The sequence below is a fragment of the Sminthopsis crassicaudata genome, chromosome 4 (assembly GCF_048593235.1).
Source record: "Sminthopsis crassicaudata isolate SCR6 chromosome 4, ASM4859323v1, whole genome shotgun sequence".
In the NCBI taxonomy this organism is placed as follows: Eukaryota; Metazoa; Chordata; class Mammalia; order Dasyuromorphia; family Dasyuridae; genus Sminthopsis; species Sminthopsis crassicaudata.
The window spans coordinates 55,075,646-55,093,875 of record NC_133620.1 but is presented as its reverse complement, the minus strand read 5'-3'; the positions used below and the strand labels follow the sequence as shown (position 1 = coordinate 55,093,875).

The following is an 18,230-nucleotide window of genomic DNA, read 5'->3' as shown; positions in this document are numbered from 1 at the left end:
AGTGCAACTGAACACAAGGGAAGCCAAGTTTTTAATAATCAAAAATAAACGCTACACATAATGCTTATTTTCAAGTCATATGTATGTTGTTTGTTTTCTTCATTATTTAAGGGAAACAACTCTGATTATATATAAAGAAAATTATGTTACTTTTGTATTTTTGTACACAACAATTCAAATTCCAACATAAGTATCAAGAATCTTTTACAGAGAATTAAGATAGGCGAGCTAGAAAAATTTTTTATTTTTTTGCCTTCAAATTTCAAAATTGCCAACTGAATAACAATCTTTGTATATCTGAGTGGGACAGGCAGAGAAATAGATGCTTTTACATAATAATTTTCAGAACATATCTTCAACTAAAAAAAATACAGTTTAGAAATGTCTTTTAAATCGAGGTCTCCTTTTTATCTGAATTTCTAGGTTTTCCTTAAGAGATAATCCTGATTAACTTGGAAATTTGTAGAATTCTGATCATTACATTTATGAGGCAAAACTTAGAAAACACTGAAAACCTTATTATTTTCTTGCAGAGAATAAAAGGAACAAGATGCAGTAGTCACTGACTGTTATCAGGAAGAGCTCTTGTTTCCAAAGCTCAGTAAACTACCCAGCTATCAAATGAAAATAGAAAGAACTTCATGAGCCATATACATTTTAGTAGAGAACTTCATTTGATAGTAGGTGTGAAATTCAATGTATAGAACTAAATTCTAAACATAAATTAAAGAGGATTATTAAAGCAAGCAATGGCTCTACTTTACCCATACCATTCATTGTCTGTTTTTCTTAGAATTCTTGATGAAAAATGTGCAAGTTTGGATCACGATCAGAAATTCTTCAATTCAGAACAAAACCACTGTGCTTCTAAACAGTATTGCAAAGCTATAAAATTATGCAATGATCTTCTGGAAAAAAAATGACAAAAATGTACATAATTAGCAAAAAAAAATGTACTAATTTAAAAGAAGTAAACTGTTATTTTCTATTGATTGTAACCATTCCTAACAAGGTATGAAGGAGTATCTTGAGATAATAATTCATCAGATAGAGTGCTACAAGTGAGAAATAGAGTTAGAGTAAAATGCAGACAATACAAAGAAAATCAAGGAAAAAGGAGATTATGTCTCTAAGAGATGTTAGTTCTATCATAGAACCAAGATAAAATATGTATCAGAACTGCCATGTAAGAAATATCACTTTAGAGAATAGAATAAGGATAGGTCAAAAATTCTGTTAAGCTTCCTATATAAAGAATAAGTATTAGGGAAATATCTAGAAAAAAGGAAAGAAATAACTAACTATGCATGCTATGCCAAGCTTTAAAATTAAAAAAAAAAGGGGGGGCATATTTCATATATTTTTATATTAAAATAAAGCAGGATCCAATGGTTTGTTTTGTTTTTAAAAATCCCACAGGTGACCAAAAGAGGGCATGCTTCCTCTGTTTTCTTTTAAAATAATCCACCTTCTGAGCAATACTCCTTTCAATTTTTCAAAACTCAAACCTTAATTCTACTATGAAGAAATGCATCCCAGGAAAATAGAGGGCTCCATAATGAACAGGTTTATTATTTTTATTGAACTTGTAATCCTTGTACAAACTCTTCAAGTGAAATAAAATTACTGCTCTTTAAATGCAAATTAATGAGTCATAGTATTTTTAAAATAATTTTAATGCATCCTAGGAAAAGATACCTTTAATTTTTTAAGTGACCAGTGAAAACAATTTTACATCTAATAGAATAAAGCAATCACTACTTTTTTCCCAGCTGCATTCCAAGCACAAAGGAATAAGAAATCCATGAAAACATGAACATAAAACAAGAAACACCACTTAGAAATATGACAGTTTCTCACTGGCTAGCTGGTTTATAAACAGAGATGATACTCTATTAGGAAACATAATTCTAGTAATTTAAGAGGGTTGATTGTCTAAACTTGTTTACAGAGCAAAGTAAAGGTAATAAACTCAAAAATGATGTATTTGTGTTTTTAGTAGAGGCAGCAGGGTACAGTGGACTGAGCTAGAATTAGAGGGATGACAGGGAATCTCATCTTAGCTACATGATAGTGGGCAATTCACTTCCAAGTTAGATTCTAAGTTTCTTCTTTTATCAAAGAAGAGATCATAAAACTCTCCAACAAGGTTAAAATTCTAAATTCTAACCCAATGTTATGGTTGCTAGGGAAAAAAAAATTCCAAGTCTTTTAATTCTTAATAAGACCATAAAGGAAAAGTCTTAGAAAAGTCATTTAATGAAGCGTTCAAACTTTCAATTTCATAATAACTTATGGAACTTTTTGACGCCACTATAAATACACTTAAGTTATCTGAGTATCCTGCTAAGTAATAAATCTGAAGGAAATTCATCTGCCAAATAACCTAAGTCTACAATCATCTAGATCTGGTCTCACATCAATTACAACTCAGTAAAATTAAAATGTGCAACAATATACGACAGTATGAGAAATCTGTATTATTCTTTTCGTAAATTTAATAAGTTGACACTATTTTAAAAGGGCTGCAAGACAATAGTTTCCAGATTCTTTCAACAATTTGATGAAAAGAGACAAAAATATATTTTGCCTTTAAGACCCTTTTTAAAAAATCAAATAATTTAGATTGTTATTATATTGTATTTGAGATCTAAATTCACGGAGAGATACTACAGGTGGGAAAGCATAGTATTTTCCTGAAAGCTATAGGAAGTGGCCTCAGAGATACATGAGAAAGTCGATAGGCCAGTTTGAGCTGTACTTCATTTCTGCCTCCAGCCTTCCCCCACCCCCCTACCTCCACCTCAGGGCAATGCTGACTGGGAATTAACAGATACTAAATAATGTAGAAAAACTCCAAGTTATCAATATTTCAGACAATCTTTAGGGGCAATGCTATGTTAACAAAAGATATTTTGTAAATTTCTAATCCAAACAAGGGGGAAAATTGAGTCCAGACTGTTAACAAGAATTGGGGGTGGAGAATCCATTCATTTTAAAAATCAAGGGAGATTGATATATTTTAATCTACTTTAAATAAAACTATTTTCAATGTATTAAAAATGTACAGCACTAACTCTCAGGATCACTGTTCTTACAGAGATCTAAAAGCAAAATGGTATACTTCGTTACTTTAGGAACATAATCTGTTTAAAACAATCCTTTGAAAAGGGTGGTTTTAGATCTGGGATTGTTATATTAACATAATTCTTGTATTTGATAATTTAGGGAAATCTACTTCCACAAAACCATGGAAAGAGTCATATTTCAGCTCTGCCATACAAAAATACAAGGCCAAAATTGAACAATTATTCCTTTTTCATATTAGTCTGTGGAGTAAAATTTTGTTTCTAAAATGTGATATACATTTTTATCATCTTGGATAAAATATCTACAGTCTCAGTAGTGGTTAAATTGCAGCTATAAAGGAAATTGTCCTGAGATAAATGGTTTCCCTATGAGAAGGTTTCACTGCTACACTTCACCTCAGGCCAATAAATCAAATTAACTGCACCTTGTCCTCTGCCCAATGACATCATCAGCTTGACCACATATTGGGAAACGGATACAAAAACATACACTATTTAAGGAATTAAATCATATTACTGCTTTTTGATCACCCAAAATCATCCTGCTAGTCTTTGAAGTAGTTATTCACCTGAACATTCTCATTAAAGAGACAATTTCCTTTTATGTAGCATTCAGAATTTGTCTTTACCAGGAGCAAAATAGAAAGAAAAAGAAAAGTGAACAGGTTATTTGAAAATTGAATTGCTTTAAGTCAATCAAATCAAGAATTTTGGTACAAATTAAGGACACATACTTTGATGCTTACTGCCAGGAGCTAAATGTAAAGCCTCTTGACATGTTTCCATGATGCTGTAAGACATCAAAAACAAAAACAAAACCAAGGTCTTCTGTCTACTATTTTCCTCCAAAAGTAAATGGATGGTCACTAATGAGAAGCTCTATTATTTTATCCTATTACTAAAAAGCTACAAAACAAAATGAAAATGAAAATTTACCCAGGAAGAAATCTAAATCAACGTAACTGTTACTTCCAAAAACTGTTATTTTTTAAATAACACCATTATTTAAAATCTTGGTTGAAACAATTCTGAGCATTTTGGAAGAGGAAGAGAATACCAAATTTTACCAGACTACGGAGGCAAGATGTGTGTGTGTTTCCCTAAATTTTTACCCAATTGGTATAATATTTTCAAGTGTTTCCTACATTTAAGTATCAGGTATTGATTTTGGTGGATGACACTGATAATAAAAACTTTCAAAAGCACAAAATGATTCGTTTAATTTACAGAGAAAATAGCACTGAGAAATTCACTATTACTAAAAATGTATAAAAATCTTAGGATTTTTCACATCCTCTAGGAAACCTATACTGATTTTTACAAATACAAGAAAAAAAGATCATTCAGGGAGTGAAAGTGTTAAACAGAAATAACTATACCCCAAAACAAACCATATTAAAGGATGAAGGAATTTTACATGTCCCAACTTCCCCTAAAAATGAGGGGAAAAAAGCCATTTTTTCTAAGATACCTAAGCCTGCTACAAATTACATGAAAACCCCTTTTAAAAAGAAAACAAAACATCCCAGAGCCTCTTACTTAGCAATGGGCGCCGAGGTTTGGAGGCCGGTCAAGCCCCCAGGGGGTTTTGTTTTGCCCGCAGGGGGTGGGGTGAAGTGTGTGTCCGTAGGAGAGGTAGTTGGTGGGGGAGTCATTTTGGTTATTAGTAAATAAATCAAGCGGCAGAGAATATGAGGCCTAGGCATCTGCTGGAGGAGCCAAGGCCTAGCTCTCCCCCCTTCCCTTCCCAGCACAGCCTGGGTTTGATCTTGGAGCCCTGCGGATTGCCAAGAAGGAAAAAAAAAAGAATCATATCGAACCACAAAAGCACATGGGGCGAATGTAAAATATAAACACGGCGTTGGGCTGTGAGTGGCTGTTATTAAAGGTCTGAATTACTAAACATGAGAGGCGGGGAAAGGCAGGCGGCCATTTCAATAATATAAACCTCCCCGAATTAGACATTATTCAAATGAGAGAGGTACCGAGAGGGAGCTAGCCGAGGAGATCCGGGCAGAGCATGAACTGCCACAAAACCAGAGAGGGAAATCCCCTTCCCAGCCCTCCAACTCCGTCCCGACACTCCGAGCAGGCAGACCAGGAGCAATCAAGAATGTCACCAAGTTAGTGAGCGGCCCGTCCCGGGGCTGGGGGGCTGCCCGCTGCCTGGCCCGCCTCCACCGAGCCCCCCCCCCACCCTCAAGACAGGGAAATGAGTCTCTTGAGTGCCCTCCCCCAAACTGTACGAAGGTGGCCGGGACGTCCGGGAAAGGACCCAGGAGTCCTCCTCCCTGGAGCTTGCGGTCCCGAGGCCAAGGAATAGCGGGGAGGGGGCGGCGACGCAAGTCCCTCCGGAGTTCCTGCCCAGGTGGCTCTTCCTGGTTCCACCTTCCACAACCAGGTGAGCCAAACCCACCCCGACACCGAGACGCTCCACGTCCCACGCCCCCCAGTGCCGAGGTCCCCCTTGCCGGCCCACGCTGACCCCCGGACACCTCCCCGCCCCGAGAGGAGACCCCCAAGCCCGGGTCATTCGCGGCACGGGGGTGGGGGGGTGGAGGGACGCGGCCGCGGGAGCGCGTAGGTTGGTAGGAGGAAGGAGTAACCCCAGGATTTTAAACCTCAGACCCACGTGCAGCGGGGCGGGCTGGTGGACCGACGCGCGGGGGCTCCCTTCGCCCCCCGCCGCGGGCACCGCTTCCCTCCACACCCCCGACCGGGCGTCCGGCCCGGCAGGGTCCCGGTCCTACTGCGGCCGCCGCCTCCCCCGGTCCTCGGCATTGTGCTCGCCCGCCCCCTCCCCCGGCGACACACCCCCCCGGGTCGGCAGCGGCGGCCCCCCGGCCCCGGCCGGCGCAGCCTCCCGCCACCCGCCCGGCCGATCACTGATGAATATGTAAAATGTCTTTATTGTCCGCACCCGCGGCCCCCGGCGCCGCCGCCGCCGCCGCCACGGACCCGGCAGCCCCGCCGAGAGGGCCGGGCTGCCGACGAGCGGGGGCTGGAGGAGCCAGGTGGCTGGCCTCCCCCTTTGCCCCTTGTCTTCCCCTCCGCCTGGACGCACGGAGCCGCTTTACCCCTTCGCTCGGCGCCCGGCGGGGGCTACAGGCTCCCCGGCCCCCCATCTCCCCGCCGTTAATTATAATAATCCTGAGTACTAATAAATTATGCTAAGTCGCAGGGGGGGGCAGCGGGAGCCGGGGTTGAGTATGAATATGAATATGTAAAATGCTGTAATGATTACCTGCTGCTGCTGCCGCCGCGGCTGAACTCTCATCTTGACTCGCTGCTCCTCCGTCCGCCATTTTGAATATTTTAACCAAAATCGGCCGGTCGATAAACCCTCCCTCGCTCCTTGCTCCCCTCCCCCCTCCCGCCCTCCATGCCTCCTCCCTCTACTTTCTCCTCCTCCTCCCTTCCTCCTCCCCCCCTCCCCGCCCAGCTCTCTCGCCTCACACCAGGCGCGCGCCAGGGGGCGCGCGAGGCTGATGCTCACTCTGCTCCGCCTACAGCCCGGGTTCTCCCCAACCCCGCCCGCCTTCACGATTCCGCGCCTGCGCCTCCCCGCCTCGCGCCTCTTCACATTTCCCCTCGTTTCCCTCCCCCTTCACTTTCCGGGTCCCTGCGTCACTTTCTCTTCGGGGACCTAAAAGGGATCGGACATACACATGCGCAGTCTTTCTCCTCTCGGCTGCTACTTGTGTAGGTTTTTCGTTCTCGGTGGCTTTTCTTTTCTCTTCCCCTCCTCCCCTTCCCGCCCCTCCTTCACTCAGGCGACTCCTAAAACATTTGCGTTTGCGCAGTTGGCGTGAGCAAAACATGAGTTCCGTTGCCCGCCCCAGCTTTGGGAGGGAAGTTTGTGGACTAACACGAGGAATTGGCGTGCGGAGCGAGGGACTCACAGGCCAATTTCTCCCTCCCTGTAATGGGCCGCAGCGTAACCTCGTGGGCTACATTGTAAAAAAGTGCAAGGGGGTCAAGACAGCCGGCCCCACAGGTCGAAGGCGACGGAGACTTTCCCTCTCAGGCTCCTAGGCCGAGGGAGCGCCTCAGATTACCCGACGCACTGGGAGCGTGCTCGTGCCCGCGCTGCGCGCACGCCCCCGGACTCCCGCCTGGCTCTCACCTGTGGCGCCTCAGGTGGTTCATCCCGCTTTAAATTTGAATCCCCCACTTAGTCCCCGCCCCCAAACACTCAGCTGACCCAACCCTGGAGAGTTTAGAGACCGACTGAGCTGTAGTGCATTTGCTGCCAGCTCCCAAGGCGCCTGCGGGCTAATATGTCTTTAACCTTTTTCTGCATCCCCACCCCTTAGCAAGATGCTTGCCATCCCGCAGGCGCTTAATTGATGCTTGCTGACTGGCTTTCCCCTTTAGTTTCTGGTCCAAAAACGTCGGCTTCCTCAGCTCTCTACCTAAATAAAGAGTTTGAGGAAGCACAGATATTAAGGCCGCCGGGGAGCTGGAGCTCGCTATACGTAGAGCCCGGAACCTGTAGGAAAAGTAACCCTCTGAGAATGAGCTCCCGGGAGGAAGCCTTGGGGTCTCTATCTCTGAGAGCCCTAGCACAAACAGCGGGGGAGGGGGGAATTACGGAAGGTTTTCCGTGGTGAACATCTTTTTTCAGTTCCTAATTTTGTTAAGGTTCTTCCTTTGGAGCTGAAGCTGTCCTTGGCCGGAACTCAAACGTTTAATTATTTTAGCCTGAACTAAATCTTCAGACACATCTAGGGGTTTGCTTTGTTTGAAGACTCATTTCACTGAAATTAGGATGTTCAAAATTGGCAGATCAAAGTCTGCATTGGAGAAGAGAAAAAATCAATTCTTGTGAGAATTTACTTGGATAATTTAAAAATTTAGTTGTGTAGGAAAAAAGTGGGGGAGGGGACTGGACTTCAACAAACTTTGAACAAATCACTTATTTTCTATGGGCTTTAGTTTCTTTCTTTTTAAAAGAAAGGAGCTACATTACCTGTCTAAAATCATCCCTGGGATTATATTGAAGCATGCGATTTTGCTTAATGGATTGATTGTACTTGCTCATAAAAGCTGTCCACACTGACAGCAAATAAATGTTAAGGGATAGCCCTTCAACTTGTGCAAGATAGATTTTGGAATTTGGAACACAAAGTTTTACAAGGGTTAATGTTGAAACCTATACATGCATTTTGAAAGTAAAAAACTTTTTTAAAAAGATTTCGGAAAAATCAAAGATAAATTGAACAGACTATTAAAAATCCTCTCTAAATGCCTCTTTGTGACTTGGGTTCTCAAAAACGATGCCAGCGGTAACATAACTGATCCTATCAAACTAGAAGAGCTTCAGGCTTGTCAGCAGAAATGTTGTTCAAGCCTCATTAAAGTTAGTAAGGTTGGCCACCCACGTAGAGATCTGGGAAGTAGGTATGGAACACAGACATCCATGAAACTTTGCTGAAGCAGGGAGGCCTTGATCACTTCAGTGACTAGAATGCCCATACAGATACAGTCATGGATCTTTGGAAGACTTGAAGAAAGATAATTTTTAGGACTGAATCAACATGTAATGAATTTAGCTTCAGATTACAAACTCTGGGCGGGCAGGGCTCAGTGATGTAATTTTATTCAGCTTTTCTTTCTCCTTACCAGCACCAAGCATAGTGCATTCCAGATGCCAAATTGACATTTCAAACTCAATATATCCAAAGAGAAATTAATCATTTTACCTTTTTAAAACATGAAGACAGGAAGTGATATGAAGGCAACAAATTCTATACTTTGCTCTATTCTACCACTTTTTATATTGTCTTACACAAGATACTTCCTTCAGCACTTCAGTTCTCCCATTGTCTTTTGCCCTTCCTTCTTGGGATATTCATAGTGGATGTTCTAGAAAAGAACATGGAAGCTTAGGACGGACCTGCTTCCAAGTAAGTATAATGGAGACTTCCTCACTTTCCACTGAAGAGCATAAATAGGAATCATCCAAATGTTTCCTGATAGTATTACTGGATGGTAATTTCAGTTGGTGCTCGAATCATCTTCTCTGGGTGAACTAGGGATCATCCCTAATATACCTCAGCTTCTCTTGTGGCTTTTGGGCAAGAGTTTAAAGGGGTTCAGTGGGTAATGACAGCACTGTAAAGAATGGATATATCTTAGAGAGCTCCAGCAAGCAACACTATAGGAATTTTGAAGTCACTGGGATACAAAAGTGAATTTATATCACTCTACTGTATATTCAAGATTATCCAAAAGTTAAAAATGATTCCCTGCACATAAATGCTATCCTGCTTTCCAGACTCACTTTATTATTGTCATTTTTAGAAAGCAGTTCCTGGGTTTTGTGATGAAGAGAGCCGCATGCACCCAGAGAAAAGATGGTGGGAATTAAGTGTGGATCACAACATAGTATTTTCACTCTTTTTGCTGTTGTTTTCATTTTGTTTTCTTTCTCATTTTTTTTCCTTTTTTGATCTGATTTTTTCTTGTGCAGCATAATAAATGTAGAAATATGTATAAAAGAATTATATCTATTTAACATATATTGGATTACTTTTTATCTAGGAGAAGGGGTGGGGAGGAAAGAAGGGAAAAAATTTAGAACACAAGGTTCTTCCAGGGTGAATGTTGAAAATTATCCATGCATAGATTTTGAAAATAGAAACTTTAATTAAAAAGCAAACTAAAAAGAAAGAAAGAAAGTAGTTCCTGGTAATTCCCACTTTTCTTGGAATCATGTTCTTTGTTTTCCCTGAGGCATTTGGGGTTAAGTGACTTGCCCAGGGTCACACAGCTGGGAGGTGTTAAGTATCTAAGATCAAACTTGAACTCAGGTCTTCCTGACTTCAGGACTGGTGCTGGGATCATGTTCTTTAGTCTTAACCCTAAATCCAAAAAATTTCAGGAACCATATTTTCTAATTTAAAGGTTTTATACAATCAATAAAACAATGGATACATGATTTCATCAATGTAAGTACTCCTTCTAACAGTACAAACTATCCACAGATTGCAATCCATTTATATTTTCCTATTCAACTTTTATCCATCTTCTTACCTCAGTCATATTTCACTTCCACCCCCTCCATATTAAACCTTAATTTGTAAGAAGGAAAAATAATTTAGTAAGAGAATTCAATAGTCTGACATTCTGTCCCAGTAGTTCCCAATCTCTCTTCTGTGAGGGAGGAGGTATGTTTGTCTAAAATATTTTGAATGACTGATATAGAAGTTATTTTATTTCCTAATACAGCTTAGAAGAAATTTATACTTCCCCTTTTGTTTTTCCTCCTCTGTTCCCCCGATACTTATGTGGACTTTGAATGTAGATAAAAGATGCCTTATTCCTTAGAAAATAAAAATTGGAATTGGTGACAAAAAGGAGTGTATCCTCCAGGAACAGCTTCTAAACAAAAGGGTCCCTTACTAGGTTTACTATTATTTGTCTCATGTTAACTTTGCACTGACACCTCTCAAGAATTGGGGTAGGGGAAAGGAAGGGACACATTTTTCCAGCCTTCCCCAGCTTCTCCTGATGTTCTTGTTTTTTTCTCCACCATTTCAAGTGTACAATTTGAACTGGTCTGGTGTGAAGCAATTCAGAGAACAAGTAAATCACCATTAGGGACTCATATTACTCAATTTTCTCTGCACAGTGTCAAAACAATAAGCAGGCCTTTCTAAGATTTCCCCATCCTGTCTACTCAATCCCCTTCCATTCTTGGAATCCCTATTTTTACTAATGTGACTTATTTCCATTTAACTTCCTTTTGGTTTCTGAGGAAGCAATATCTTTTTGTAAGGAGTCATTTAGCCCATTCTGTGACCACTGTCCAGTGCCTATTTTTTTTATTAGTCTTTTCTCCTGCTTTGTGTCACTAAACTTCTTGCTCCCTTTCCTATGGATGAACTGCCCAGCTTGATCAACATTATCCTCGTTTCCATTTCCTCAATATCTATTCTTTTTATTTCCTTTGCCTTGGCTTGAGCTACCCTGATTAGTGAGTGAATTATGCAAACTCACCTAACTCACTCACAAGATTGAACCTACCCCAAGACTAGCTGCTCATTTCATTCATTTATCCTCCAAGAAACCTAAAAGTACTAGGGCATCTGTCTTTCCTACCTCTACACATGTAGCCTACTTTTAACTGCTCCAGGGACAGTAATCAAATCAATATTGTGATTCCTGTTGGAAAAGGTTTTACTCTGAGCTCTACGATTTCATTCACTATATCTGGCTTTCCAGACCAAAACGTATTTCCTTGACCTTCACTCTCCTATATGTATTATTTCCCCCATTAGATTATAAGCTTCAAGGTCTATCTGAATTTACATTTGATTTCTCAGTGCCCATCATATGTCATATATTTATTAAATACGTTTTCATTTCTAGAAAGTCCCCATAGTAATTCTGGTGGTGGGATGAAGTAGGTAAAGTGCTAAAGAAAATATAAATATGCATAAAACATTATCCTTTCCTTCTTGGAGCTTACCATCTTAGTAAAGGTACTAGGATAGGTACACAAATGTGTATGGAGGGTAATAATGTGAGATAAGACAAAAACGTAAGGTTTTTGTCTTGGTATTTGATGGTAGAAAATTGTGAATATTAGGAAGGAGAATATATTATTTCCTATTTATAGGAAATATATAGATATAGAATATACCATTCATGTATAGTATAGATATAGATGAATAGATATAAATATCTATATTGATATATAGACATATATATAGAATATACTTTTTCTAGTCTTAATAGGGAACAACTGAAGATTTTTGAGCAGATGAGAGATATAATCAGCTGTATGTATAAAGATCAGTTTGGAAAGATAATTTAAAAGGGTAAGGGTAGAGATAGTCTAAGCAAATGGCAGCAGAAGATTCCAACTATGGTTGTAAGTTGTAGTAGCATGTTGTGGTTCAAGTATGATTGTAGAGAATAGAGGTAATATGAAGGAAAGATTATGAAGATAAAGTCAATAGGATCTAGTAATTTATTAGATCTGAAAGATGGGGAAGAAAAAAGAGTCAATGATAATAAATGCCAAGATTTCTACCCTAATGTTAGGACCGTATTTCCCTGGTATTATAAACTAGCAAATTTCCTTCTGCCTGTTCAGTATAGTGGCTGGAGTTGTCATAACAATATTTCATTCTCCTTTCACATTCGGATCCAGTCAGGAAAAGACTAAGAATCATTTTTGGAAGATTTAAAAGATTTCTTTTTGTAAGAAATAAGGCAGTATCCCTTTTATTAAAAACTGATTTTTCCTCAGAAAGGGGTGCAAAGAAACATATTCACTGATCTTCAGGGCTAACAGAACTTAGAATGAAGCTAAGCTTCAAGAAAGCACAGATGAAGGGTTCTGGATGCAAAAAGAAGCATGGGACCTGACTAGTGAAAATGCTAAAATCCAGGTTTTCTGGAATCATTAACTCACTATTCCATCTACCTAGTACCCAGGGAAAAAAAATGGAATCTTTTTAGCTCTTCCCTCCTTATCCTGCCTCTATTCTCTTCTGGAGGATTAGATCAGTAGGAAGCCTTGTGTATATTCCCTTTCATTGTGGACAGCAGTGGATAAAATTGCTCTTCTGGTGAGCAGAGGAGCAGCTAGCAATATCTCTCCTCCTGTCCTTTTTTCCCTTTCCATTAGTCTTTGTGGACTTGTGCCAAAGCCTGGGAAAGGTATCAAATTGACATGGTTCCTTCAGAAATAATTTTGTTTCTTGTATTTCTAAAAGTGTTACCAATTTTACTCTCAATATGTAGAATAATTTCTAAAAGAAGCATATTCGTTAATCAACTAGCATTTATTAAGTATCTATTATGTGTCAGTTACTGAGCTAAGTGCTAGGAATACAAAGAGTCTATGTACTTGGTAATCTCCATGAAATGCCTCTGTTGTCTCTTCTTTTCTTCTTTCTCATCTTTATTTTTTTTATTACTAACAGTTTTTTCCCCCAAAATACATGCAAAGATAGTTTTCAACTTTAACCCTTGTAAAATCGTGTGTTCCAAATTTTTCTCCCTTAACTCCTTACCTCTCCCCTCCTCTAGATAGCATGTAATCCAATGTAGGTTAAATATGTGCAATTCTTCTAAACATTTCCACATTTATTATACCGAACAAGAAAAATCAGATCAAAAAGGAAAAAAATGAGAAAAAAGCAAGCAAAATAAAAAGGTGAAAATACTATGTTGTAATCCACATTCAATCCCCATAGTCTTCTCTCTTCTATTTATTTTATAAAACATGCATATGTTTTATTTAATGGGGTTCTCCCTAAAAGGCAGATTGGTGGACATCATTGTCAAAGATAATCATTGGAGGCAATTTTGGTAATGAGGAATTAATTTAGTGGTATCACTAATAAAATGAGTGAAGTCAAAAAGAACAGGTTTAGTGGGGGAAAATAATAAACTCTACTACTAATGTTTGAGATTTGGATAAGTCAATCTATGGAACCAATTCAAAAGAAGAGAATGAAGATGGAAAATAGCAGAATTGCTTGACTAATCATAGAAGAATCAGGAGAGAATGCAATCAAGAACACAGTTTAGCCTTGATGAGGAACACAGATACTATTCTTCTAGCAAGGAAGGAGGAAAGAACTGGTGAAAACTGAAGAAGTTTAAGAAATTGAGCAGCTCTCCTTTAATGAAGTCAGGCTTTGGCTCAGTTATCTGCTCTAAGTTCATGAAGGGAGTTAAGCTTGTAGGCTTGAGGAAAGAAGAATTTGGAAACAGTCACCATAAAAAATGAAATAAACTAGGCATTAAAAACTTGTTTAAAAAATTAATACTAGTTTACTTTGTAATACTATTTATTTTATGCATTCAAAAACATTATTCTGAGAAGGGATTCACCAAATTATCAAAGGCATACACAAAAGAAGGCTAATATCCGCTAAAATAGTCAATAACAGTAGATTAATTCTATTGGATGTTACTACATTTTATTCAAACAAGTACATTGCTTTTTGATTTCATTAGGTTATCATCAACATTGGACAGATAAGGAAGAAAGTCCATTCACTAATTGAAATCAAAAGACTTTTACCAAAACTTAATCATTATTGACTTCCCCACACCAAAACCTTTTTATGTCATCCCCTTTTTCTCTAGAATCTTTAATCACTTCCCCTTCATTATTCCTCCCTAGTCATCCACAAACATGCTAATATCTCTCAATGGAAAAAACAAGATAGCTACAAAAGTCCTTTGTTTGTTATGTCTCTTCTTCCTTTTCACTACTAAACTTATTAAAAGAGTTGACCCTATTTTCTGCCTCTGCTTTCTCACCACTTGTTCTGTCTTTGGTGTTTAGCAGTTTGACTTCCATTTACACCAATCTATTGAAACTCCTTTCTTGAAGATATTCATTGAACTATTTGCTGAATTCAATTACTTTTTCTCCGTCCTCAATTTCTTTAACTTCTCTACAATAAATGACACTGAAGATTATCCCCTCTTTCTGGACATTCTCTTTTACCTTGATTTTTCATAACAGCTCCTAACCTGATTCTTTCTATTACTACTCTGGATCTTCTTTCTTCTTCCTCAAGGTTATAATCTTAGCAGACTCTCTTTTTAGCCTTTGACTTTGTAGGCATTTAATAAATGCTTATTGATTGATTATTCTCATCCATTCTCACCTCTCACTTCTATATAGGTGACTTTAGGCATGCTCTCACTAAGTCTCAAGCTCCAGAATCCCATTTCCAATAGCTTCATTTGGGTGTCCTTCTGGTAGTAGAAGCTCAACATGTCTAAAATTAAACTCATTTTTTCCCTTTTATCCATTGAAAAATATATATTTTTTCAATTAACAAGCATTTATTTTCTCTCCTATGTTCTCCTAACTTCCAATTTTTAAAAAAAGTAATATTTTTTTATCACTGGTGCTCTAGAATACTGTTTGATCAGAATTCTCAAGCCTTTCAAATTTGACATTTTTACAATGTAATTGTTATTATATAAATTATTCTGTTCCCCTCAACCTAAGTCAAAAATTCATCATATTTCTCTACATATTCTCTACATATTTCTCTATTGTTCCTGACTTCCTTATTTCTGGTCATTGTCATTCCATGATGTACTAAATTGAGTCTAGACTCCCCTAGCCAATTCTTCAGAGCCTTCCACATTTTGGATTCAATATAGTTTTTCAGCTTAATATACTGTAAACTCCAGCCAAGACTATGTTTTGTTCTTTCTTTCTTTTTTCATGCCTTTGCTTAATGTTTATTCACACACACACCCATCTTTTCCTATTGAAATTTTAACCATCTTTTAGAGTAGTGGGGGTGGGGGTGGGGAGAGAAATATACAAGAAGCAAATAATCTCTTCAGATCCAATTTTCTTTCTAAAAGTGTTTTGATGCCTCTTTATTATTGAATGTCCACCCTTTTCATTTATACTTAAGATACGTTACCTTGGACTGCATCCCAAGCTCCATTGCTCTTTAGAACACATTATTTTATTCTTCAGTGTTTTCTTATATTATTCACATTTTTTTCTTTGTATTTGAAGATCTTCCTCCAAATAGATCACTAGGAGAATTAGTTTTAATTTAATTTTGTTTTATTTACTTTATTTTTATTATTTTCAGTTCTAAATTATTTTCCTCCTATCTTCTCCTGTACTTATGGAGAGTATAGGAACAAATTACCTATTTCGTACCTGATTCATATTATATATTGAGTATTTTTTTCTTCTAGTTTTGGGGAAAACACAGAACCATAACCTAATCATGAGTAAAATCATCAACAAAGTGTTGGGATAGGTGTTTCACAGGCCAAAGAATATGGAAAAATGGAGCCAAGTTCTTCTCATTAGAAACTAGGATTCCCCAGAACTAAAAGATAGTCCTAATCCATACTTAGATCTAGAACTAAGGGTCCTCTTAGTACATAAATAGACTTTGGAGGCCCACCACAGCAGTTCTTCAAGGAGTGTGTGTGTGTGTGTGTGTGTGTGTGTGTGTGTGTGTGTGTATAAAACACCAATTTTTTAAAGGTCATGTTGTATTTATTTTTTTATTAAAATGCCTTCTTAATAGCTTTTTTCCAACTACATGCAAAGATAATTTTCAGTATTCACCTCTGCAAAACCTTGTATTCCCATAAACATCAAGCAATCCAATATAGATATACACTTCTTCTAAACATATTGGATATTCATCATACTACACAAGAAAAATCAGATCAAAAGATGAAAGAAAAGAAAAAAACAAGGAAAAAGTAAAAAGACAACTACCAAAAAAAAAAAAAAGGTGAAAATACTATTCTTTAATCCACATTCAGTCTCCATAGTTCTCTATATCTTTCCATCACAAGTCTATTGGAATTACCTTAAATCACTTCATTGTTGAAAAGAACCAAGTCCATCACAGTTCAACATCACATAATCTTCTTGTTGCTGTGTACAATGCTCTCTTAGTTCTACTCACCTTACTCAGTTAATGTAAGGCTTTTCTAAAGCTACTCCTCATTTCTTGTAGAACAATTGTATTCCTAATATTCATATACTATAACTTATTCAGCCATTCTCCACCTGATGGGCATTCACTCAGTTTCCAGTTTCTTGCCACTACAAAAAGGGCTACCACAAACATTTTTCACATGTAGGTCCTTTTTCCTTTTTTAGGATCTCTTTGGGATACAGGCTCAGTAGAGACACTGCTAGATCAAAGGGTATGCACAATTTGATAACTCTTTGGGCATAGTTCCAAATTGTTCTCCAAAATGGTCATCTCAAAACTCCACCAATTATGCATTAGTGTTCATGTTTTCCCACATCTCCACCAATATTTATCATTATTTTTTCTGTCCTCTAGGCCAATCTGAAAGGTGTGAAGTAGTACTTCAGAATTGTCTTAATTTGCATCTTTCTAATCAATCATGATTTAGAGCATTTTTTTCATAATTAGAAATGGCCTTAATTTCATCATTTTAAAATTGTTCATATCCTTTAACCATTTCTCAACTGGGAAATAGCTTATACTCTTGTAAATTTGACTTAGTTCTCTATATGTTTTAGAAATGAGGTAGATGTAAAAATTCCCCCCCAGCTTTCTGCTTCCTTTCTAATCTTGGCTGCATTGTTTTTGTTTGTACAAAAACTTTTTAATGTAATGGAATCAAAATTATCTGTTTCACATTTCATAATGTCCTCTAATTCTTCTTTGGCCATTTATATTCCTTTCTTTTCCATAGATCTAAAAGGTAGATTATCCTTTGTTCTCCTAATTTGCTTATAGTATCACCCTTCATTTCTAAATAATGAAGCCTCTTGGTCAATGCTTAGTTTCTGCTATACTCTTTTCCAGATTTTCCAGGAATTTTTGTCAAATAATGAGTTCTTATCCCAGAAAGTGGAATCTTTGAATTTATCAAATACTACATTACTATAGTCATTGACAATTGTGTCCTATGAGCCTAACTTATTCTACTGATCACTACTCTGTTTCTTAGTCAATACTAAATTAATGATTTGCTTTATAATATAGTTTTGATGACTTGCTTTATAATATAGTTTTAGGGCTGGTACAGCTAGACCATCTTCCTTTGTATTTTTTTTCATTAATTCTCTTGAAATTCTTGATCTTTTGTTCTTCCAGATGAATTTTGTTATATTTTTTCCAGCCCTGTTATCTCGACCTACCCTTGAGCACTTGATATTCTTCCAATTATTTAGAGCTAACTTTATTTGTGTGAGAACTGTTTTGTAATTGTAATACCAATGTTTTTGACCAGGTGCCATTAACAAACAGGTACCCAAGAACTCTGAGAATGACAGCATCTCAGGCTAATGGTCCTGCTTCTGGCTCAGATCCTGCAGCCATAATGTGGGGAAGTAACTCCTATGGTGAAGAGATCGTCCCATCCCCTCCCTATGAGACTGCCAGTCCAGATAAGGCAACCAGGCACCTTGAAGGAAGTGCAGGAAGTGACTTGGCCCAGGTGAACGGAAATATCACCACCATCCTAACTATTCTTTCCCCAAAGATCCGGGTAGAGACAGACCAATACTCTATATTCAAAGACCTTGGGAGGACCATAGGCCTTTGAGGAGAAGCGACCTGGCAATTGTCCTTGAGTCTTTAAGCCAAAAAAGTGGTCCTCTGCACTCAAGTGCTTAATGCCATG

General features: G+C 38.3%; 1 protein-coding gene and 1 long non-coding RNA gene across 10 annotated transcripts in view; one reads left to right on the top strand and one right to left on the bottom strand.

Annotated features, from left to right (window-relative positions):
- POU2F1 (POU class 2 homeobox 1) overlaps nt 1-6,421 on the bottom strand; it is a 232,011-nt gene extending 225,590 nt beyond the window's left edge. The window contains exons 1-2 of one of the 4 annotated variants that reach the window (XM_074266503.1): nt 6,334-6,390; nt 771-908 (exon numbers count right to left, since the gene is read on the bottom strand). In XM_074266503.1, coding sequence (XP_074122604.1) covers nt 771-777 — 7 coding nt within the window. In that variant the 5' untranslated portion in view covers nt 778-908; nt 6,334-6,390. Of the gene's footprint in view, nt 1-770; nt 5,078-6,333 lie in introns of those variants that run through there. The other 3 variants (XM_074266501.1, XM_074266507.1, XM_074266505.1) reach the window with 3 other exon arrangements.
- LOC141541911 (uncharacterized) overlaps nt 5,070-18,230 on the top strand; it is an 84,262-nt gene continuing 71,101 nt past the window's right edge. For all 6 annotated transcript variants that reach the window (XR_012481941.1, XR_012481939.1, XR_012481940.1 and 3 more), the window contains exon 1: nt 5,070-5,490. This is a non-coding gene — a long non-coding RNA (uncharacterized LOC141541911). The remainder of the gene's footprint in view (nt 5,491-18,230) is intronic.